Genomic DNA, 24,046 nt, shown 5'->3' with positions numbered 1-24,046 from the left:
CTGTACACGCCATCCAAGCTCTGTTTGACTCAGGCGTATCAAGACCGTTATTAAAGCCAGAGGTGGTTGTTCTGGGTACTGATTTCTCACTATCTATGCACCCAAATTGCGTGGAAATGTAATCACATGTCAGTTCTAGTATAATATACTTGTCCAATGAATACCCGTTTATCATCTGCATTTCTTCTTGGTGTAGCAATTTTAATGGCCAGTAGTGTATCTCATAGACAACTGTCTCAATGTGGGACTATGTTGCTAGTTCGTAACTGGAGGTCACTTTTTTGAACTAATCGTAAATTTTTGTCGTCTAGCTCGCTTTGTATTTTATATTATTGCTGCTCACTTGGACGTACGACGACAGACTTTATCGCTGTGTTAATTGAAGCAATACTGAAGGAATAGGTATAGGTTTGCAGTTGTGAAAAAAATATGGAACCGCATAAAATCAGTTGTGAAAAAAAATGGAACCGCATAAAATCATTTTATTTTTAGTTGGCGCACTTTATACACAGGCGCACCCGCTCTAGGGTTAGTTTAAAAAGAACTAATTTACGAGGGTATATGTCATACATGCCTGCACATAAAATCTTGGGGTACCTTCTACAAGTACGTTTAGAGTCAATGTTTTCATTGATCTTTCATTAATCTCTATCGTGTACTCCACCAGACACATGAGAAAAACGCAGAAAATAGTGAAACTCCTCCCATACTTCAGGAAGGAATGTCTGGAGATACTGCAATCGCTGCAGTTGTTAAGCGATGTCACATTTTCTCCAAAGCTGTTGAAAGGGGAGCCACACAGAAACTGCCTTTGACAATTGCCTAGGAAAAAAAAAAAACGTTACTATGAGATCATGCGACATTGGAGACCAGTGGGTGAATTCGAAAGATGCCTACGCTCCTTTCGGTCGTTCGATGGTTGAGACCGGCCATTGTTAAGAAATGCTCTTTCGTGTACCTGCCAAGGAGTTTGTGCTCAGTCGTGTGAAAAATGAAACTTCCGGAATGTTTTTGTAATAGTGGAAACTGCCACATCCCCAACATACGTGATTCCTGTAACAATCTTCACGATAAAAGTGAACTGGCCGTAATTCTTCCGTCTTATCAAAACACATGAAACTCTGGAAACTCTCTAATGCTCTGCTTTGTTCTCTATACTCGCATGCTGTGTCAGTTCACGTTTCCACTTAAATGGAAAGCAGCCTCCTCACTAGGCCCCTAAACATTAACCCTGAAACGAAATTTTCTTCCACTTCCTCGTCCACAGCTAATTCATAAAACTCTACGCATTGTGTTTTGCCACTTCCATTACGGGCTTGTGATCGTAGAATTCTGTACGCTTTGAAACTCGAACTTCTCCACAATACACGCCAGAAAGGCATGGGGCCCCTTTGTGTTCCAGCACAGTTCCAAGCTACCAGTGTAGAACTGGTGTGGCCTGCGTGCCGCAGGGAGAACATTAACGACAATATTGTTCTTTTGTGATAGTGGGTTTCCACTAACTAACCTTCATAAAGAAGTCGAGAGGGAGCATAGCCTCCTTGGTTATTTAGGATTGGTTCTAGGGAACAGAGAAGGACCACTGACAGCGATGGTGATTTTTCAAAGTAGCAAGATGATATGAATTCTTTAAACACGATTATTTACCATTACACATATTTATATGCGAGGCAAAAAGTTCTCTAATACATTCAGTCCAGCTGGAAGCCTATTCACTATTAATTCACTGTTATTCTGTCCTACTGCAGAAGGGCTTCACACCAGGAAGGGAGAAGAGCCACCTTCATTTTTGTTGTAATCCCTATTAGATGCAGTACCTGAGGTGCCCAGCTCAGAAACGAGTGCTATCGTTGCCACCTGTTCTGCTGTCTACTGAATTAATTGCCACTTTTCCTAGCTACTAAATCAATGGCCACTTGCCCTAAATATTATAGCACTGGCCACTTGGCCTAATTTACACGAGACAAGTGCTACTAAAAAATGAAATCCGCTACACTGCTGTTCGAGACAGACTGTCTCTGCTCATCACTGTTCAATGAAACATGAAGGTGTTACAAACTTTTGTAGCTTGCTACTTATGTACGCAGTCAAACGGCCTGGATCTCGCGGATGACTGCCTACTGCTCCATCAGTAGCTCATGCTGTCAACAAGTGTCGCTGGCTCCTGCCTCGGCTTCACTGGCTAGCTACTGCTTGGACACTTCTTTTATCCTGTTTTGATACTGACTATGGCTTCACTTTTATACGCTTCTTAAGGGTCTTTTCCACTCGGATACAAACCTGACTCCTTCATTGTCTTTCTGGCCTTCTCGAACATTCTGTTGCCATGTGTCCTTATTTATTTCCATATAAAGCATAAAAAATGGTTCAAATGGCTCTGAGCACTATGGGACTTAACTTCTAAGGTCATCAGTCCCCTAGAACTTAGAACTACTTAAACCTAACTAACCTAAGGACACCACACACATCCATGCCCGAGGCAGGTTTCGAACCTGCGACCGTTACGGTCGCTCAGTTCCAGACTATAGCGCCTAGAACCGCTGGGCCACTCAGGCCGGCTCTGAAGCATAGGTTAGTCAAATCTTCTCTACGATGTGTGCGGTCCCAAACCTTCGCCTCTTGACCTCCGGACAAGCGATTACCACTTGTGTGCACCTTGGTCGACAATCAAGTGATTACTTTGTGGGGAAGTTGTTTCCAAACACATCATCTTCTCAAAATATCGTCATTGGCGATTAGTAGTGCAGACAGGCTTGCTTATACACATATTTTGGCTGAATCTTTTCTTGTTATAATACGATATATGGCTAAAATATTCCATGGTCACGAGAGAGGAATGGCTGTCTCTCAGTTGGTGTGACAAGTCAACTTCTGTGGACTATGTGCACAACTCTGTTGAATGTGCTCTATGAACTATACGAGCACGTGGAAGCGGCCTGTGGACTTCTGCTTACGTAAAAAACCAGAATCTAGAAACTGTTGTTGCTATTGTCGAATGCTTCGAGTTACAGGAGTTCCAGTGCCATTCTCTCGACAAAAATCACGCCTTGCATTGTGACTGAATGGTACCTGTTGAAATGATGAATGCAGATTGCCTTTTCAAGCTTTGTTGTCACCATTTCGCTTCTACACACAGAACAGTGAACCAGCGCGCTATCTCCATTAGTGAGTTCCCCTACCGATGACTATATGAGATGCAAAGCACACAGCTTGTGTCCAGAAAAGCCATTAGTTTCGATACGTAAGTCAAAACTAACTCTACGTTACTATCTTCGTTTTAGGGAAGTTATAGTTTTTTAAATCGGATGTAAAACCCTGTGGTCTGTATCGAGAAAATTTTCTAGTCTATAACTTCTCTGAGTCATGACATGCAGAAACGAGAAAGAAATAGTTGTTAAGAAACTGACTTTAGTGTTGTGGTCCTTTTCAAGCAGATGAAGTTGTTGGCATATGTTTTGCACTAAAAACTTAATTCGGTATATGCAATCAAGTACTATCTCTAAGAAATTATAAATTTATATTACTTGATATCCATGTAAAACATTAAAAAATATTTACAGTAGTGTTATATGGGGCAAAACAAATGCCTTTACAAACTTTGAAGGATTTAAAAACTTGAAAATAAATTACTTTAGATAAGAAATTAGAACCCCCCCCCCCCCCCCCATGAACCATGGACCTTGCCGTTGGTGGGGAGGCTTGCGTGCCTCAGCGATACAGATAGCCGTAACGTAGATGCAACCACAACGGAGGGGTATCTGTTGAGAGGGGTATCTGGAGAGCGGCAGCAGCCTTTTCAGTAGTTGCAGGGGCAACAGTCTGGATGATTGACTGATCTGGCCTTGTAACATTAACCAAAAGGGCCTTGCTGCGCTGGTACTGCGAACGGCTGAAAGCAAGGGGAAACTACGGCCGTAATTTTTCCCGAGGGCATGCAGCTTTACTGTATGGTTAAATGATGATGGCGTCCTCCTGGGTACAATATTCTGGAGGTAAAGTAGTCCCCCATTCGGATTTCCGGGCGGGGACTACTCAAGAGGACGTTGTTATCAGGAATAAGAAAACTGGCGTACTACGGATCGGAGCGTGGAATGTCCGATCCCTTAATCGGGCAGGTAGGTTAGAAAATTAAAAAAGGTAAATGGATAGGTTAAAGTGAGACATAGGAACAAGACTTTTGGTCAGGTGAATACAGGGTTATAAATACAAAATCAAATAGGGGTAATGCAGGGGTAGGTTTAATAATGAATAAAAAAAATAGGAATGTGGCTAAGCTACTACAAAAAACATAATGAAGGCATTATTGTGGTCAAGATAGATACGAAGCCCACGCCTAACACAGTAGTACAAGTTTATATGCCAACTAGCTCCAGAGATGACGAAGAGATTGATGAAATGTATGATGAGATAAAAGAAATTATTCAGATAGTGAAGGGAGAGGGAAATTTAATAGTCATGGGTGACTGGAATTCGATAGAAGGAAAAGGAAGAGAAGGAAACGTAGTAGGTGAATATGGAACGGGGGTAAGGAATGAAAGAGGAAGCCGCCTGGTAGATTTTTGCACAGAGCATAACTTAATCATAGCTGACACTTGGTTCAAAAATCATGAAAGAATTTTGTACACATGGAAGAAGCATGGAGATATTGGAAGGTGTCAGATATATTATATAATGGTAAGACAGAGATTTAGGAACCTGGTTTTAAGTTGTAACACATTTCCAGGGGCAGATGTGGACTCTGACCACATTCTATTGGTTATGAACTGTAGATTGAAACTGAAGAAACTGCAAAAAGATGGTAATTTAAGGAGATGGGACTTGGATAAACTGACAGAACCAGACGTTGTACAGAGTTTCAGGGAGAGCATTAGGGAACGATTGACAAGAATGGGGGAAAGAAATACAGAAGAAGAAGAATGGTTAGCTTTGAGAGATGAAATAGTCAAGGCAGCAGAGGGTCAAGTAGGTAAAAGGACGAGGGCTAGTGGAAATGCTTGGGTAACAGAAGCGATATCGAAGTTAATTGACGAAAAGAGAAAATACAAAAATGCAGTAAATGAAGCAGGCAAAAAGGAATACAAACGTCTCCAAAATGAGGTCGACAGGAAGTGCAAAACGGCTAAGCAGGGATGGCTAGAGGACAAAAGTAAGTATGTAGAGGCGTATATCACTGGGGGTAAGATAGATACTGATCACAGGAAAATTAAAGAGACTTTTGGAGAAAAGAGAACCACTTGCATGAATATTAAGAGCTCAGATGGAAACCCAGTTCCAAGAAAAGAAGGGAAAGCAGAGAGGTGGAAGAAGTATATACAGGGTCTATACAAGGGCAATGTTCTTGAGGACGATATTATGGAAATGAAAGAGGAGGTAGATGAAGATGAAATGGGAGATATGATACTGCGTGAAGAGTTTGACAGAGCACTGAAAGACCTAAGTCGAAACAAGGCCCCAGGACCAGACAACATTCCATTAGAAGTACTGATAGCCTTAGAAAAGCCAGCCCTGACAAAACTCTACCATCTGGTGAGCAAGATGTATAAGACAGGCGAAATACCTTCAGACTTCAAGAAGAATATAATAATTCCAATCCCAAAGAAAACAAGTGTTGAGAGTTGTGAAAATTACCGAATTATCAGTTTAATAAGCCACAGTTGCAAAATACTAACAAGAATTCTTTACAGACTATTGGAAAAAGTGGTAGAAGCCGACCTCGGGGAAGATCAGTTTAGCTTCTGTAGACATGTTGGAACACGTGAGACAATACTGACCCTACGACTTATCTTAGAAAATACATTAAGGGCAAACCTACGTTTCTAGCATTTGTAGACTTAGAGAAAGCTTTTGACAATGTTGACTGGAATACTCTCTTTCAAATTCTGAAGATGACAAGGGTCAAATACAAGGAGCGAAAGGCTATTTACAATTTTTAGAGAAACCAGTTGGCAGTTATAAGAGTCGAGGGGCATGAAAGGGAAGCAGTGTTTGGGAAGGGAGCTAGTCAAGGTTATAACTTATCCCCGATGTTATTAAATCTGTATATTGAGCAAGCAGTAAAAGAAACAAAAGACAAATTTGGAGTAGGTATTAAAATCCATGGAGAAGAAATAAAAACTTTGAGGTTTGCCGACGACATTGTAATTCTGCCAGACACAGCAAAGGACTTAGAATAGCAGTTGAACGGAATGGAGAGGGTCTTGAAAGGAGTATCTAAGATGAGCATTAAAAAACAAAATGAGGATAGTGGAATGTAGTAGAATTAAATCAGGTGATGTTGAGGGAATTAGGTTAGGAAATGAGAAACGTAAAGTAGTAAATGAGTTTTGCTATCTGGGAAGAAGAATAACTGATGATGGTCGAAGTAGAGAGGATACAAAATGTAGGCTGGCAATGGCAAGGAAAGAGTTTCTGAAGAAGAGAAATTTGTTAACATCGAATATAAATTTAACTGTCAGGAAGTAGTTTCTGAAAGTATTTGTGTGGAGTGTAGCCAACTATTGAAGTGAAAGGTGGACGATAAATAGTTTAGACAAGAAGAGAATAGAAGCTTTCGAAATGTGGTGCTACAGAAGAATGCTGAAGATTAGATGGGTAGATCACATAACAAATGAGGAGGTGTTGAATAGAATTGGGGAGTATGCCCGCGACTTGGGAAGAGGTCCCATTCTTCCAGTGTTTTGCAGAGATGCAGTGGTGTTTCTCCTGGCACCATGGTGTGGACAGACATGGTTATGACTTCACGTCATGGGTGGGAGTGACTGAGGAAACACTGACGGCACACTGCTACCTCACGGACATCCTACACCTTCTTGCGTTACCTCCCAGGCAGCAGTATAGTGTTGCCATTTTTCAACAGGCTCAAGTTCGTCTGCACATGGCAGGTATCGCTCTGAACTGCGTGCGTGATTTCGAGGCAATCCTATGGCCAGTAAGATCCCTATATCTGTCCCAGACAGATGCGTGGGGCCAGTTCGGACGCAAAACCCATCCCATTGGCAATATCCAGGAAATATTCTTTTTGTCAAGCAGTGTACATCTTTCCTGGGGAAAGTAGTTTCTGACGCTGAACTTTTCCAATCTTCAAAGTTTTATATATTTTGTCACATCTTTTTCCCATCTTTTTATGGGGTACCCTTTAACTAAATAAACTGCTGAAAAAAAAAGATTTGCATCATCTGTGTATTTAGCATGTGTGTGGACTCAGATTCAAGAGGCGAATGAAAGAATAAGCGTTATGAAACTAACAAATAAACTTTGCTGTTGAATAAAAACAATCATTAATCATAATGAAGGCCGCCTATTCGAAAGTTCACATCTTTGAAATCAAAATCTCCTTTTGAGTAATATTCAAAAAAAGTGTTGCTTCAGTCTGTGATTTGTAACATGCTTAGATCGTCAGCGACATGATGTCCGCAGGTGTGTAACACATTGCTATTCTAGGCTGTCCCACTCCTCAGCTGGAAAAGGAAGGAAGATTATAATCTGTAGTCCCATCGATATCGAGGCCATTACAGACGGAGCACAAGGTAGAATTGTTTCAACGGCGTGAATGGAAAGCGGCTGCGTCCTTCCTAAGGAAGCGCCGTGGCAGCTGCCTGGAGTGATTTAGGGAAATCACGGAAAACTTGTATCTGGATAACCGTAAGGAATCTGAACCGTCGTCCTGCCGAATGCGACCCCAGTTTGCTAATCACTGCGCCACCTCGCCCGGTCTCTTGGCTGCAGCCCTCCGGAAGATATATGTTGTGAGCAGCGTCATTGCGACAAGACAGAGCAAATTTGAAATGATGCCAAACATTCCTAGTTGGGTTTAAGCATGCTAATACCGTAGGATATTCTGTTAAGTTTATTCCTAACTTCTAAGGGAAGGAGTTCACAGTATGGTCTCGAAATTCCCGAGCATAACCAGCTGAAATGCTGACTGTAGAACTCGACAGGAGGCTGAAAGATCTTGTCTTGGCACTTCACACACCTACAATAATACTCGATAGGGATGAAACACTTCCAACGCCCGTACATGATTTATTCGTAATGCCACGAGTTTTCTGACTGGTCCAGTATGGATCTCAACGATTTTCTCTCATTTGCCAACTTCGTTGTACGATCTGCGCCAAAGATCCTGAATTATTCGTCGGTTGTATAACAATATGTCTTCCACTTACATTTTTTGCCCTGTTTGGTTTTCTCTGGTACCATGGAAGTTATTTCCTGATCACAAATGCCCTGTCGTTCTGTCCTTTGTTCTTGGTTGTAATAAGTGATACAAGCCCGTTCCTGCAGCACTATGGAACATATTCCCTGCTGTCTTAGCAAATGTCCTATCGTCCTATTGCTTCTTGTTAGTGGTAACATATGATAGCAGAAGTTTTATGGCTTCAATGAGTAACTTCCGTGGTACTGCTGTTGAAGGCAAAACTGTAGAGGAGACAGTGGTTGAAATATATACAACAAATAATTGAGAAGGTTCGGGGTAAATGCTACTTTGAGAGGTTGGCACAAGAGAGAAGTCGTAGTAGGCACCATGAAACTAGTCTGAGTACAGATGACCAAAAATAAATAAATAGAAATCGGCGTTAAACGTGACTGATGCAGAATCTTGATTAATCTTAATCCGTGGGCCTGTGCATTGGTACCTACCACCTCCAAAGCCTTCAACGACACTCATCAGGCGTCTCTTAAGTCTTACAATAGTTTGTGAAGCGAACCCACTGCCAGTGATTCAGCTATCTGTAGTACCATAGATGTTATTTCCTGATGTTCAGAAACATTGGCTGTGATGGGCTGACACAATCTGGATGGAAGGACAGGATATTACTACATACATCGAGACACGAGAAATGACTTCCATGGTACTACAACTTCCATGGTACTAGAGGGAGGCACACATTGCAAAAAAAATGAAGGGGGACACACACCAGAATACACCAAACAAGTACTTCAGGACGTTTGGTGTGTGTATTGGCTACCCAGCTTATTTAGGCAGCACTGTGCTGCTCTACGGGTAGTCAGAGACATAGGCCCCAGTGGGGCACTTACCGTAGCAGGCCTCCGTGTAGAGGATGAAGAGGTCTCTGTGGTTTCGGTGCAGGTCGTCCAGCACGGCGGGGCCGGTGGTGGAGTCCTGGTACCAGTGCACCGCCACGCCGCTAGTCAGCCGCCGCGCTGCCGCGCCATTCAGGATCTGTGGACCACGTTACTACTACTTTTCTTACCACTAACAGGAAATTGCTCTGATTTCAGTGTGCTCAATATTTCATTATACCTTATGACTAGTTTCCGAAATATACATCAGTCCATGAAAATGGAATCAACTGTAGATAAACGCACCAGATGAAAAATTAGGCACTCCACAGAGACATCACACCAATACCATGAAGCACCCGGTCTACCCTTAGTAATGGCTACAGTTAGATGAGAAAGAGAGTCACAAGATTACCCTGATATGCCATTTGATGCTGAAGTGACTCATGGATGACTTTATCCCGTTTTTTTTTTTTTTTCATCAGTCTACTGACTGGTTTGATGCGGCCCGCCACAAATTCCTTTCCTGTGCTAACCTCTTCATCTCAGAGTAGCACTTGCAACCTACGTCCTCAATTATTTGCTTGACGTATTCCAATCTCTGTCTTCCTCTACAGTTTTTGCCCTCTACAGCTCCCTCTAGTACCAAGGAAGTCATTCCCTCATGTCTTAGCAGAAGTCCTATCATCCTGTCCCTTCTCCTTATCAGTGTTTTCCACATATTCCTTTCCTCTCCGGTTCTGCGTAGAACCTCCTCATTCCTTACCTTATCAGTCCACCTAATTTTCAACATTCTTCTATAGCACCACATCTCAAATGCTTCGATTCTCTTCTGTTCCGGTTTTCCCACAGTCCATTTTTCACTACCATACAGACGTACATCCTCAGAAATTTCTTCCTCAAATTAAGGCCGGTATTTGATATTAGTAGACTTCTCTTGGCCAGAAATGCCTTTTTTGCCATAGCGAGTCTGCTTTTGATGTCCTCCTTGCTCCGTCCGTCATTGGTTATTTTACTGCCTAGGTAGCAGAATTCCTTAACTTCATTGACTTCGTGACCATCAACCCTGATGTTAAGTTTCTCGCTATTCTCATTTCTACTACTTCTCATTACCTTCGTCTTTCTCCGATTTACTCTCAAACCATACTGTGTACTCATTAGACTGTTCATTCCGTTCAGCAGATCATTTAATTCTTCTTCACTTTCACTCAGGATAGCAATGTCATCAGCGAATCGTATCATTGATATCCTTTCACCTTGTATTTTAATTCCACTCCTGAACCTTTCTTTTATTTCCATCATTGCTTCCTCGATGTACAGCTTGAAGAGTAGGGGCGAAAGGCTACAGCCTTGTCTTACACCCTTCTTAACACGAGCACTTCGTTCTTGATCGTCCACTCTTATTATTCCCTCTTGGTTGTCGTACATATTGTATATGACCCGTCTCTCCCTATAGCTTACCCATACTTTTTTCAGAATCTCGAACAGCTTGCACCATTTTATATTGTCGAACGCTTTTTCCAGGTCGACAAATCCTATGAAAGTGTCTTGATTTTTTTTTAACCTTGCTTCCATTATTAGCCGTAACGTCAGAATTGCCTCTCTCGTCCCTTTACTTTTCCTATAGCCAAACTGATCGTCACCTAGCGCATTCTCAACTTTCTTTTCCATTCTTCTGTATATTATTCTTGTAAGCAGCTTCGATGCATGAGCTGTTAAGCTGATCGTGCGATAATTCTCGCGCTTGTCAGCTCTTGCCGTCTTCGGAATTGTGTGGATGATGCTTTTCCGAAAGTCAGATGGTATATCGTCAGACTCATATATTCTACACACCAACGTGAATAGTCGTTTTGTTGCCACTTCTCCCAATGATTTTAGAAATTCTGATGGAATGTTATCTATACCTTCTGCCTTATTTGACCGTAAGTCCTCCAAAGCTCTTTTAAATTCCGATTCTAATACTGGATCCCCTATCTCTTCTAAATCGACTCCTGTTTCTTCTTCAATCACATCAGACAAATCTTCACCCTCACAGAGGCTCTCAATGTATTCTTTCCACCTATCTGCTCTCTCCTCTGCATTTAACAGTGGAATTCCCGTTGCACTCTTAATGTTACCACCGTTGCTTTTAATGTCACCAAAGGTTGTTTTGACTTTCTTGTATGCTGAGTCTGTCCTTCCGACAATCATATCTTTTTCGATGTCTGCACATTTTTCCTGCAGCCATTTCGTCTTAGCTTCCCTGCACTTCTTATTTATTTCATTCCTCAGCGACTTGTATTTCTGTACTCCTGATTTTCCCGGAACATGTTTGTACTTCCTCCTTTCATCAATCAACTGAAGTATTTCTTCTGTTACCCATGGTTTCTTCGCATCTACCTTCTTTGTACCTATGTTTTCCTTCCCAACTTCCGTAATGGCCCTTTTTAGAGATGTCCATTCCTCTTCATCTGTACTGCCTACTGCGCTATTCCTTATTGCTGTATCTATAGCGTTAGAGAACTTCAAACGTATCTCGTCATTCCTTAGTACTTCCGTATCCCACTTCTTTGCGTATTGATTCTTCCTGACTAACGTCTTGAGCTTCAGCCTACTCTTCATCACTACTATATTGTGATCTGTGTCTATATCACAGAGGACGACCGAAGAAAGGCAGAAATACTGAATTCAGTGTTCCGAAACTGTTTCACTGCGGAAAATCGTAACACGGCCCCTGACTTCAGCCGTCGCACGGACGCCAAAATGGAAAATATTGAAATAAACGATATCGGAATTGAAAAACAACTGCTATCACTTAGTAGCGGAAAAGCATCCGGACCAGACGAGATACCCTTAAGATTCTACAGTGATTATGCTAAAGAACTTGCCCCCTTTCTATCAGCAATTTATCGTAGATCGCTGGAAGAACGTAAAGTACCTAGCGACTGGAAGAAAGCGCAGGTCGTTCCCATTTTCAAGAAGGTTCATAAATCAGATGCGAATAATTATGGGCCTATTTCGCTTACGTCAATCTGTTGTAGAATAATGGAACATGTTTTGTGTTCTCGTATTATGACGTTCTTAGATAATACAAATCTCCTTCATCATAACCAACATGGATTCCGCAAACAGAGATCATGTGAAACTCAGCTCGCCCTATTTGCCCAAGAAATTCACAGTGCCGTAGACACTGGCGAGCAGATTGATGCCGTATTCCTGGACTTCAGGAAGGCATTTGATACGGTTCCGCACTTACGTTTAGTGAAAAAAATACGAGCTTACGGAATATCGGACCAGGTTTGTGATTGGATTCAGGATTTCCTAGAAGAAAGAACACAACATGTCATTCTTAACGGTTCAAAATCTGCAGATGTAGAGGTAATTTCGGGAGTACCGCAGGGAAGCGTGATAGGACCCTTATTGTTTACAATATACATAAATGACTTAGTTGACAACATCGGTAGCTCCGTGAGGCTATTTGCAGATGACACGGTTGTCTACAAGAAAGTAGCAACATCAGAAGACTCGTACGTACTCCAGGAGGACCTGCAGAGGATTAATGCATGGTGCGACAGCTGGCAGCTTTCCCTAAACGTAGATAAATGTAATATAATGCGCATACATAGGGGCAGAAATCCATTCCAGTACGATTATGCCATGGGTGGTAAATCATTGGAAGCGGTAACGACCGTAAAATACTTAGGAGTTACTATCCGGAGCGATCTGAAGTGGAATGATCACATAAAACAAATAGTGGGAAAAGCAGGCGCCAGGTTGAGATTCATAGGAAGAATTCTAAGAAAATGTGACTCATCGACGAAAGAAGTAGCTTACAAAACGCTTGTTCGTCCGATTCTTGAGTATTGCTCATCAGTATGGGACCCTTACCAGGTTGGATTAATAGAAGAGATAGACATGATCCAGCGAAAAGCAGCGCGATTCGTCATGGGGACATTTAGTCAGCGCGAGAGCGTTACGGAGATGCTGAACAAGCTCCAGTGGCGGACACTTCAAGAAAGGCGTTACGCAGTACGGAGAGGTTTATTATCGAAATTACGAGAGAGCACATTCCGGGAAGAGATGGGCAACATATTACTACCGCCCACATATATCTCGCGTAATGATCACAACGAAAAGATCCGAGAAATTAGAGCAAATACGGAGACTTACAAGCAGTCGTTCTTCCCACGCACAATTCGTGAATGGAACAGGGAAGGGGGGATCAGATAGTGGTACAATAAGTACCCTCCGCCACACACCGTAAGGTGGCTCGCGGAGTATAGATGTAGACGTATATCTGCTCCTGGGTGCGCCTTACAATCCATTATCTGATTTCGGAATCTCTGTCTGACCTTGACGTAATCTAATTGAAATCTTCCCGTATCTCTCGGCCTTTTCCAAGTATACCTCCTCCTCTTGTGATTCTTGAACAGGGTATTCGCTATTACTAGCTGAAACTTGTTACAGAACTCAATTAGTCTTTCTCTTTTTTCATTCCTTGTCCCAAGTCCATATTCTCCTATAACCTTTTCTTCTACTCCTTCCCCTACAACTGCATTCCAGTCGCCCACGACTATTAGATTTTCGTCCCCCTTTACATATTGCATTACCCTTTCAATATCCTCATACACTTTCTCTATCTGTTCATCTTCAGCTTGCGACGTCGCCATATATACCTGAACTATCGTTGTCGGTGTTGGTCTGCTGTCGATTCTGATTAGAACAACCCGGTCACTGAACTGTTCACAGTAACACACCCTCTGCCCTACCTTCCTATTCATAACGAATCCTACACCTGTTATTCCATTTTCTGCTGCTGTTGATATTACCCGATACTCATCTGACCAGAAATCCCTGTCTTCCTTCCACTTCACTTCACTGACCCCTACTATATCTGGACTGAGCCTTTGCATCTTCCTTTTCAGATTTTCTATTTTCCCTACCACGTTCAAGCTTCTGCCATTCCACGCCCCGACTCGTAGAACGTTATCCTTTCGTAGATTATTTAATCTTTTTCTCATGGTAACCTCCTCCTTGGTAGTCCCCTCCCGGAGATCCGAATGGGGGACTATTCCGGAATCTTTTGCCAATGGAGAGATCATTATGACACTTCTTCAATTACAGGCCACATGTCCTGTGGATACACCTTACGTGTCTTTAATGCAGTAGTTTCCATTGCCTTCTGCATCCTCATGTCGTTGATCATTGCTGATTCTTCCACCTTTAGGGGCAATTTCCCACCCCTAGGACAAGAGAGTGCCCTGAACCTCTATCCGCTCCTCCGCCCTCTTTGACAAGGCCGTTGGCAGAATGAGGCTGACTTCTTATGCCGGAAGTCTTCGGCCGCAAATGCTGATTATTTATCAAAATTTAGGCAGGGGCGGGGATCGAACCCGAGACTGAAGATGTTTTGATTATGTATCAAAGACGCTATCCCTAGACCACGGGTAGAGCTGGGATACTGGGGGACTGATGATTCCCATCTTTCACCTGCTGTTCCAAGTACTGTAATGCCAGACATTTTATATTGTATTAAGATCGGATCATTTATTGGGCCAGTTGAGGTGCGATATTGTGCCTGACTGTTCGTCAAACCAGGAATGAGGAACGTATGCATGCAGCTACGTGAATGGAGCTGTTGGCATTATGAAAGATGGGATACTCGTCCACCTAATGCTCACAATGAAGATGTATAAGAAATTTGGCCAACGAGAATGAAATAGTTAGTCCATTTGATGTTCACGGCCATCTTAGTGAGTGGATCTAAACCACAGTACTAAAATCACCCCCAAAACATCACAGAACCAACTCCATACTGAAATGGACCCTCCACGCACTGTGCGTCAAACGCCTCACTGCGCCATCGGTGTACTCGAAGTATTTCGACATTTGAAAAAAGAAGGCAAATCGCTTTTCGGATCGCACTAAACGCCTACAGACAGCTACTGCGGATTTGTGTTGTTCGATCTATTGAAGACGCGGAACTTCATGTAGCGCCGTGAGTAATGGACTTTTATGGGGTACATGTCAGCTGTATGTAGTTGCCTTTGCAGTGTTCGCTTGGAAAGTGGTTGCGGTATCACTGACAGCAGCAATTCCTGTCGGCTTAGAAACTATTGTCATTGACAAAGTAGTACAACTCATCTCCGCTACTTTTCGTTTAGTACGAGGGGCGTTCAATGTGTGGCTAAACACATTTTTTCCTCGGTCATCTTCAGTAGAAAACCGCTGAACTCGTTGTGGGATATTGTGGAATATTCCTGCTTTATCCCCTACAGTCTCTCGAAATTCCGATGGATAGTGGCACTATACGTAGGATCCACAAAATGTTTCAAGGTCACATGTCGTCAACTTCAGCCTTTGCAAGAAACGTAAGAGCGAAGTCTACCCGAAAGTCAGCGTCACGTAGCAAAAGTTGGTGAGTAATGTGAAACTTGAAGGTATTCCATTTCACAGTTGTTCGCAGCACTTTTCTAACGGCGGAATGTCCAGCTGTCGTGACTAGGCTTGAAGATTGCATATTGCGTCCAGCATCCCCAGCCATGCGACAGTAATTTATTCAACAATTTGTAGCGCAATTTTCCATCAGCCTCTCCATGGAGCAATTCCCAAATCGCCAGTTAATTCTAACTTCGGGATCATGTTCTTCAACCCTAGGTCGACGGAAAGAGGACCTCTCCGCATTCCTTCATCGTGTCGATACTCTCGAAGAGCAGGAGTACTATTGTTGTTGTTTTGATAAAACAGCTTTACGAACGTCGTCCTCACCTTGTCCAGAGCAGTTTGCAAGTGGAATGCACACTGATGCTTGTGTTTGAACCCTGCGTCGCCGTACCAGTACTGGCATCTAACGGTTAGTCATCACACTAGCAGTGCTAACAGCACAAGCCCTGCAGCACGCAGGGTGAACATCATTCCTTTAAAATTGGGTGCATATGCAATAAATATACTGTCAAGTAACATTAATGTGACCATCACCAAAGTTCAACGTTAAGGTGCATAACCAGGTGGCAGCACGAGCAGTGGAGAATATATAAAGAATGTCGAGGTGGACGCAGACACTATTGCAAGTGGATGCAGACTCCATTGCAGTCTTCGTTGTAATATGGAAATGGGGCGATTTGTTTGACGTCCAAAAGGGAACGATCATTGGTTTTCGGGCCAAGGATGGAAGTATTTTCGAAACTGCTAAGTTTGTAAACCGTTTGCGTGACCCCATGGTTAAAGTATACCGTACATGATAAAATGGCGCTAAGCAAAACTGGAGCCGAGACGACTGTAATGAACCTCGGACCTTAAAACGACAGCTGCGGAGATGTGTAAGGACGAATAGACGCGCAACTGTTGAGTAAATGACCACCCAGGTGAACCAAGGGGCTACGAACAGGATCTCGTCAATGACCGTTCAGCGAACATTGCTTCATATGGGCTTCTGCAAATGGCACCTGGTTCACGCAATCATGCTGACTGCAGTCCATCGGCGATGAAAGCAGCTGGACGTCCAGTGAGCGGCGACAGGTGGTATTTTTAGATGAATCACATTTTACTCTCCATCAGACAGATGGCAGTTGCCGTGTACAATGCTAAACGTCTGAAAGTAGACACCCTGTAGCAATCGTCGTTAGCGTCCAGGCCGAAAGAGGGAGCGTTATAGCCTGGGAATGTTTTAGTGGCATTCCCTGGGTGATCTCGTCATTCTGGAAGGCACAATGGACCAACACAAGCATGCATCTATCCTTGGGGAAGATGTTCACCATTACATGCAGTTGTTTTTTCTCGCCACGATGCCATCTAACAGTAGGACAGTGCGACGTGTCACACAGCCAGCAGCGTATGTGTGTGGTTCGAGGATCACCAGGATGACTTTACCGTGCTCCCCTGGTCACCAAACCCCCCTCCCCCCTGATTTATACCCAGCCAGTGCGGTCAAGGCGCTGCAGTCATGGGCTGTGCGGCTGGTCCCGACGGAGGTTCGAGTCCTCCCTTGGGCATGGGTGTGTGCGTGTTTGTCCTTAGGATAATTTAGGTTAAGTAGTGTGTAAGCTTATGAACTGATGACCTTAGCTGTTAAGTCCCATAAGATTTCACACACATTTTTTTTTTAAACCCAGCCAGTTATCTCTAGGACCACCTCGATCGGGCTGTTTGCACCATGGGTCCTCCACTGAGAAACCTAGCCCAGCTGGCCACGACGCCGGATTCGGCATCGCTCCACAGCCCTGTCGACACCTTCCAGAACCTCACTGACTCACTTCTTGCACATCTCTTAGTGGTCCGCATTAAGAGAGGTGGCTATTCAGGCTGTTGATAAGTGGTCAGATTAGTGTGACTGGGCAGTGTATTTGTCCGTCTGCACTGGCTCAGGTAGCGGAAGTTTAATTATACCCATCCTGCACTTCAAGCTTGGAACACGTATACACCTTCTTCGCAGTTTCACTCTCACTCTCTGACGCACATCTGTATTAAGCCAAAACTTTGTCGGCATAAAATTCAGGACATGTACTGTCTTCTGACAATGCACCATCTTATTGTGCAATGGTCTTAGCGGGGGACATCTGCCTATCATAATTTTTTGAAGTCCATTTACATATGTAACTAGTTGCTGACGGCGATATGTCATGATCAGAAAGGTTGACACATTTCCAGCCTAATCCTGATTGGTGTAATCAGTCAAGGAGAATAAACTTCAAGCAGTGCTGTCAGCTCCTGGAGGAAGACAGGGAAGCGCGCCAACCTCACCTGGCGGGTCCAATCCAAGTACGCGCGAGTGTCCTCCCCTATGATGATGTCCGTGCTGGCCACGGAGGAGTCGCGGCGCAGCGTGGGGCCCAGGAAACCCTCGAGGAAGCGGCGCAGCCCCTGGGCGCTCCAGCCCATGCTGTTGACTCCGTAGTTGACGATGGCGCCGGACGTGGGCTCATTCTGCAGCGACACGGCCCACACGTCCACGCCGCGCCGCCTGTACTCCTTCAGGAACCTGCAGGCAACACGTGGCCGTCACAGTGTTTGTCATATTCCTAGTCACATCACTTAGCCTTTTATTTTTTTATTCATTTACAATGAAGTGACAAAATTCATGGTATAGCGATATGCACGTGTAAAAATGACGGTAGTATAGCATACACGACGTATAAAAGAGCAATGCATTGGCGGAGCTGTGATTATAATTCGAGTTGACATGTCGTCGAATCGGGTGTACTGCCGGTGGTCTGCGTTTCTCTAACACAATATTTCGACATCGTACCTCGGCGTCTTCATCAGGTGCTTCCTGTGACTGAACGACAGTCTGGCCGTATCCCGTATTTATGTCTGGATGGTGTCTGTCGTTGCCTACGCCGTCCGCTCCCGCTGCGACTGTGTCGGGTGGTCGCCAGATGTTCCGTCTTCCGTCCGCGCCAGCTTCCGCTGTTTTCCCCGGTGGCGGCCGTTTCATGGCGTGCCTTACTAGGTCCACGTCCACCAGGTGTCTTCCTAGCACTGATGGCAGGCTGTGTTTGTTGTTGGTGACCGTTCCGACTTTCTCCAGCGCCCCTGTCATTCTCCTGGTCTTCTGTTTTCTTCCGTTGTTTTTGTAATAGGTCCAAAGCAGGGTTCCACGCCGTGCTTATTTGGGATCCAGCTTCCCGGTTTATCAAGTTCACTGTCATCTTAATTTCGGTCTATTCAGTGATGACGCTATCCCAAAATTTGGGGGTCTGAGATAAGATCCTTCATGGTGTGCTCGAGTTCCAAGCAATGTTCTGCTACTGCCGATTTAGTGGCTTGTCGTAGCCTGGTATGCCTTTGGAGCTCTTTACATCTTATGTCCAAGGCCCTGGTGGTCAGGTAAATGTAAGACATACCGCATTCACATGGTATATGGTAGATACCAGGTTTTCTCAATCCAAGATCATCCTTCACCGTTCCTAGAAGCGCCCTGATCTTGGTTGGTGGACAGAACACACTCTTGATATTGTGACAGTATTCTGCTGATATTAGCAGATCAGGTCCCGCATACGGTAGAAAGGCTACCGTCCTGGTCTCTTCTTGTTCTTCTCCCTCAGTATCAGGTCGTCTGGAGGGATGTAGCGCCTTGCGGATGTCCCTTGTTGAGTATCCGTTGTCTACGAACACTTGCTGTAGGTGTTCTAACTCTGGTGCCAAGCTGTCTGAGTCGGACAGTGTTATGGCTCAGTGAACAAGTGTTCTCAGCACCCCATTTATCAGTGCTGGATGATGGCAGCTGTCAGCCTACAGATATATGTCGGTGTGTGTGCCGTCTGTATTCCTTTTCAGCAGGACATCCAAGAAAGGGAGTTGACCATTACTTTTTAGTTCCATTCTGAACTTAATGGTGGGATGTCTCGGGTTCAGATGCCTCATCCTCGAATCTCTCCATAAACAGATTTGCCACTACCGGAGATGACTACCCATCGCCACGTCTTCAGTCTGTTCATAAAATTGACCTCCACATAGGAAATAAGTCGATGACGCACTTACAACAGCTGCCTACAAGCCCACCTGTTTCTTTAGGTACGCTGATGATACATTTGTCATCTGGCCACAAGGTCGCGAAAAACTGCTCAAGTTTCTAGAGCATCTGAACTCGAGACAACCCACCATTAAGTTCAGAATGGAAAGAAAAATAATTGTCAACTTCCTTTCTTGGATGTCCTGGAGAAAAGGAATACAGACGGCACATAGGCCATAGTGTATGTAGAAAACCTACTCACACCGACATATACCTATAGGCTGACAACTGCCATCATCCAGCACAGAAGAATGGGATGCTGAGAACACTTGTTCACCGAGCCATAACACTGTCCGACTCAGACAGCTTGGCACCAGAGTTAGAACACCTACAGCAAGTGTTCGTAGACAACGGATACTCAACAAGGGACATCCGCAAGGCGCTACATCCCTCCAGACGACCTGATACTGAGGGAGAAGAACAAGAAGAGACCAGGACGGTAGCCTTTCTACTGTATGCGGGACCTGATCTGCTAATATCAGCAGAATACTGTCACAATATCAAGAGTGTGTTCTGCCCACCAACCAAGATCAGGGCGCTTCTTGGAAGGGTGAAGGATGATCTGGGATTGAGAAAACCTGGTATCTACCATATACCATGTGAATGCGGTATGTCTTACATTTGCCTGACCACCAGGGCCTTGGACATAAGATGTAAAGAGCACCAAAGGCATACCAGGCTACGACAAGCCACTAAATCGGCAGTAGCAGAACATTTCTTGGAACTTGAGCACACCATGAATTATGATAAAACCAGGATCTTATCTCAGACCCCCAAATTTTGGGATAGCGTCATCACTGAATAGATCGAAATTAAGATGACAGTGAACTTGATAAACCGGGAAGCTGGATCCCAAATAAGCACGGCGTGGAACCCTGCTTTGGACCTATTACAAAAACAACAGAAGAAAACAGAAGACCAGGAGAATGACAGGGGCGCTGGAGAAAGTCGGAACGGTCACCAACAGCTAACACAGCCTGTCATCAGTGCTAGGAACACGCCTGGTGGGCGTGGACCTAGTAAGGTACGCCATGAAACGGCCGCCACCGGGGGAAACAACGGAAGCTGGCGCGGACGGAAGATGGAACATCTGGCGACCAACCGACACGGTCGCAGCGGGAGCGGACGGCGTAGGCAACGACAGACACCATCCAGACATAAATACGGGATACGGCCAGACTGTCGTTCAACACGTCGGGGAGGAAGGCCTGCTCTCTAACGAACAGTTCGGCTTCAGGACGGGCCACTCCACGTAGCAGCAACTACTTCGACTGGTAGAGCAGGCAATGGGGGTGCTGGAACGTGGTGAGTAACTTGAGGTGGTACAGCCTCCGACACCGTGTGGCACGACGGCCTTGTGTATAAACTACTTACACAAGGCCTACGAGACGTCGACGGCGCGCCCCATAGCAGTTGGAGTACCACAAGGGTCCGTCATCGGCCCCTTGCTCTACTCACTATACACTGCCGGCGTTCCGAGGAGGCAGGGAGTGCACGTTGCGCTCTATGCGGACGATACGGCGCTCTACGGAAGAAGCATCAACGCCAGGCTGATGCCTCACCGCCAGCGATCGGCTTGCGACGTCCTCGGAGCTTGGGCCACTGAATGGCGACTCAAGCTTAACGCAGCCAGAAGTCAGCCGGTGATCTTCACTAGAAAGAAGATTCCATCCGACCTGCAGCCACTCAGCATCATGGGAGGCCCCAACCCGTGAACTAACACCGGACGCTACCTAGACGTCACTCTGGACCGGCGCCTGACGTGGAAGGCGCACGTCAGGGAAGTAAGGGGTAAAGCGCTTGGCAGATTGCGCTTGTTATACCCCTTACTGAATCCAGCGACGTCCCTGCGCCCACACTGCGGCATTAAACTGTACCTAACACTAATTAGACCAGTGTTGGAGTACGCTGCTGTGGTGTGGGGCAACGCGGCCGACTCGTCAATCGCAAAGCTGCAGACGGTCCAGAACAAGGCGCTTAGGCTAGCGCTTCACCTGCCACGAGATTTAAGCACCGGAGAACACAGAATAGCGGGAGTCCCGCTGCTTACTCACCGATTCCGGCAAGCGGCACATCGTTTCTACGCGGCCGGGCGGACGTCGGAGAACGAACTCGTCCGCAACCTGGGCAACCAGGTGCACTGGCGCCCGACCACAAGGTGGCCAGACCTGTTGCTGGTGTAAAGAAACGCCGCAACATTAGCAAGAAGACCCTATCGCAGCAACGCAACCGCGAGGACGATTCCACCAAGAAGACAACACCCCAAGAAAGAAGTAGGAAAGGCGTGATCCGCTCACCCTACAACTCACCGGAGCATGAAGCTCCGTGAATTAGCGTAGTGTAGCGCTGGCGGCTATTCTCTGTGGCTGCACTGCGCTCTGCTCTGCTTGCCGTCCCTGTCGTTCAGTCCCAGGAAGCACCTGATGAAGACGCCGAGGTAAGACGTCGAAATATTGAGTTAGAAAAACGCAGTCCACCGGCAATACACCCGTTCAGGGATATGTCACAAAATCGCTGAAAAGTCTAAGAAATTACATAACTCGAGTTATTCACGGAAAAAGGATTCAGACCTGATTATGACCACACGATGGGAATGGACAGACTGTGAACAGGGAGTGGTAGTTGGGGCTAGACTCGTGGGTTATTTCATTTCGGGAATCGTTGCTGTTCTTGTGGCCTGCAGTCCTAAGACTGGTTTGATGCAACTCTCCATCTCTACCAATCCATCGATTTGGATACTTGCCATTCAGGTGATTCCACAGATTAGCATCCAAGTGTGCCGGAGTTCCGTTGTATGGCAGCTGTATGTCCATCAATGGTTTAGTGGCACTACATTAAATAGGGTATATGAAACATTTCCAATAAATGTAAGGTAGATCGATCATGTTAGTCCGTTTCGCAGTATATATAGACCCAATGATTAGTGTTGCTGTTGTTGTTGTTGTTGTCTTCAGTCTAGAGACTGGTTTGATGTAGTTCTCTAAGCTACCCTACGCTGTGCAAGCCTCTTCATCTCCGAGTACCTACTGGAACGTACTTCCTTCTGAACCTGCTTACTGTATTAATTTATTGGTCTCCATCTACGATTTTTACCCTCTACGCTTCCCTCTAGTACTAAATTGGTGATCCCTTGATACGTTAGAACGTGTCGTACCAACCGATCCCTTCTTCTAGTCAAGTTGTGCCACAAATCCCTCTTCTCCCCAATTCAATTCAGTACCTTCTCATTAGTCACATTATGATTCAAAAGCTTCTATACTCTTCTTGTTTAAACGGTTTATTGCCCATGTTTCATTTCTGCACATGGCTAAGCTCTACATAAATACTTTCATGAAAGACTGCCTGATACTTAAATCTCGATGTTAACAAATTTCTCTCCTTCAGAAACGCTTTTCTTGTCACCGTTAGTCTACATTTTATATTATCTCTACTTCGACTATCATCAGCTATTTTGCTGTCCAAATAGCAGAACTCATCTACTACTGTGTCTCATTTCCTAATCTAATTCCCTCAGTGTGACCTGATTTAGTTCGACTACGTTCGATTATCCTCGTTTTGCTTTTGTTGACGTTCATCTTACAGCCACCTTTCAAGACACTGTCCATTCCGTTCAACTGATCTTCCAAGTCCTTTGCTGTCTCTGACAGATTTACAGTGTCATCGGAAAACCTCAAAGTTTTTATTTCTTCTCCCTGGACTTCAATTCCTGTTCCATATATTTCTTTATTCCCCTTACTCCTGCTCAGTATACAGATTGAATAACATCGGGGATTGGCTACAGTCTTGTCTCACTCCTGCGAGATAACATCCCAAAGATGTTTGGGCTCACATGCGGATCCTCTTCGTCGAAATGTCTTGGTTCAAACTCGTCTAAGGGTTGAACCGCACGTGTCACGTTACACGCCCTAAATTAGACACTTGTAACCCTTTGGTTAAATTGTCTGGCTGATGGAAAGTTTTGCGAAATATAAAGTTAATGTAACATATAATAGCAGTATTAATAATATCGGGAAATAAATTAACGACTCATAAATGGTGTTTATTCAGAAAGAAAACTAATAGAGAAAGTGGTCGTTTTTTAGAATTACTATTACACTAGAGCGCATATCCATTTGACACAGTTCCATCATTCACAATCTCATCGCGAAACACATTACTCCATCTCAATTTTCTAAGTCGTTTCACTTCCTAGCTGCCTATAGACCGACCGTCCGCTTTCGTGTTTCCACCCGCACTGTCTCTGCCCATCCCACCGCGTTTCCGGCGTACCGAGCATCGTCGCTCAACTGACTAGTGCAGTTCCCTTCCCTGAAGCCGTCCATCTGATTGGCTACAGCTTATTGTACATTATTTTACATCTTAACATGTTCAAATAATCAAATTTTGACCACTTTCATGTTCTAAATAAAGTAACAATAATATCCATTACATAATTGTGGTGTGCATACTGTAAGACCTTCGGTACACACACCATCAGATTATTTGACTTGTCGCTCTAACAAAGTAGGCGAGTGTCAGCAATATGTCTCGTGGTCT

General features: G+C 44.6%; 1 protein-coding gene across 2 annotated transcripts in view; it reads right to left on the bottom strand.

Moving 5' to 3' along the window:
* LOC126457810 (lysosomal acid glucosylceramidase-like) overlaps positions 1 to 24,046 on the bottom strand; it is a 394,424-nt gene that overhangs the window by 37,594 nt on the left and 332,784 nt on the right. For both annotated transcript variants that reach the window (XM_050094424.1, XM_050094423.1), the window contains exons 6-7: positions 17,740 to 17,977; positions 9,037 to 9,181 (exon numbers count right to left, since the gene is read on the bottom strand). In XM_050094424.1, the coding sequence (XP_049950381.1) occupies positions 9,037 to 9,181; positions 17,740 to 17,977 (383 nt within the window). The remainder of the gene's footprint in view (positions 1 to 9,036; positions 9,182 to 17,739; positions 17,978 to 24,046) is intronic.

Source organism: Schistocerca serialis, chromosome 2 (genome assembly GCF_023864345.2).
Source record: "Schistocerca serialis cubense isolate TAMUIC-IGC-003099 chromosome 2, iqSchSeri2.2, whole genome shotgun sequence".
In the NCBI taxonomy this organism is placed as follows: Eukaryota; Metazoa; Arthropoda; class Insecta; order Orthoptera; family Acrididae; genus Schistocerca; species Schistocerca serialis.
The sequence above is the reverse complement of the archived record's forward strand: the minus strand, read 5'-3'. Positions and strand labels throughout refer to the sequence as shown.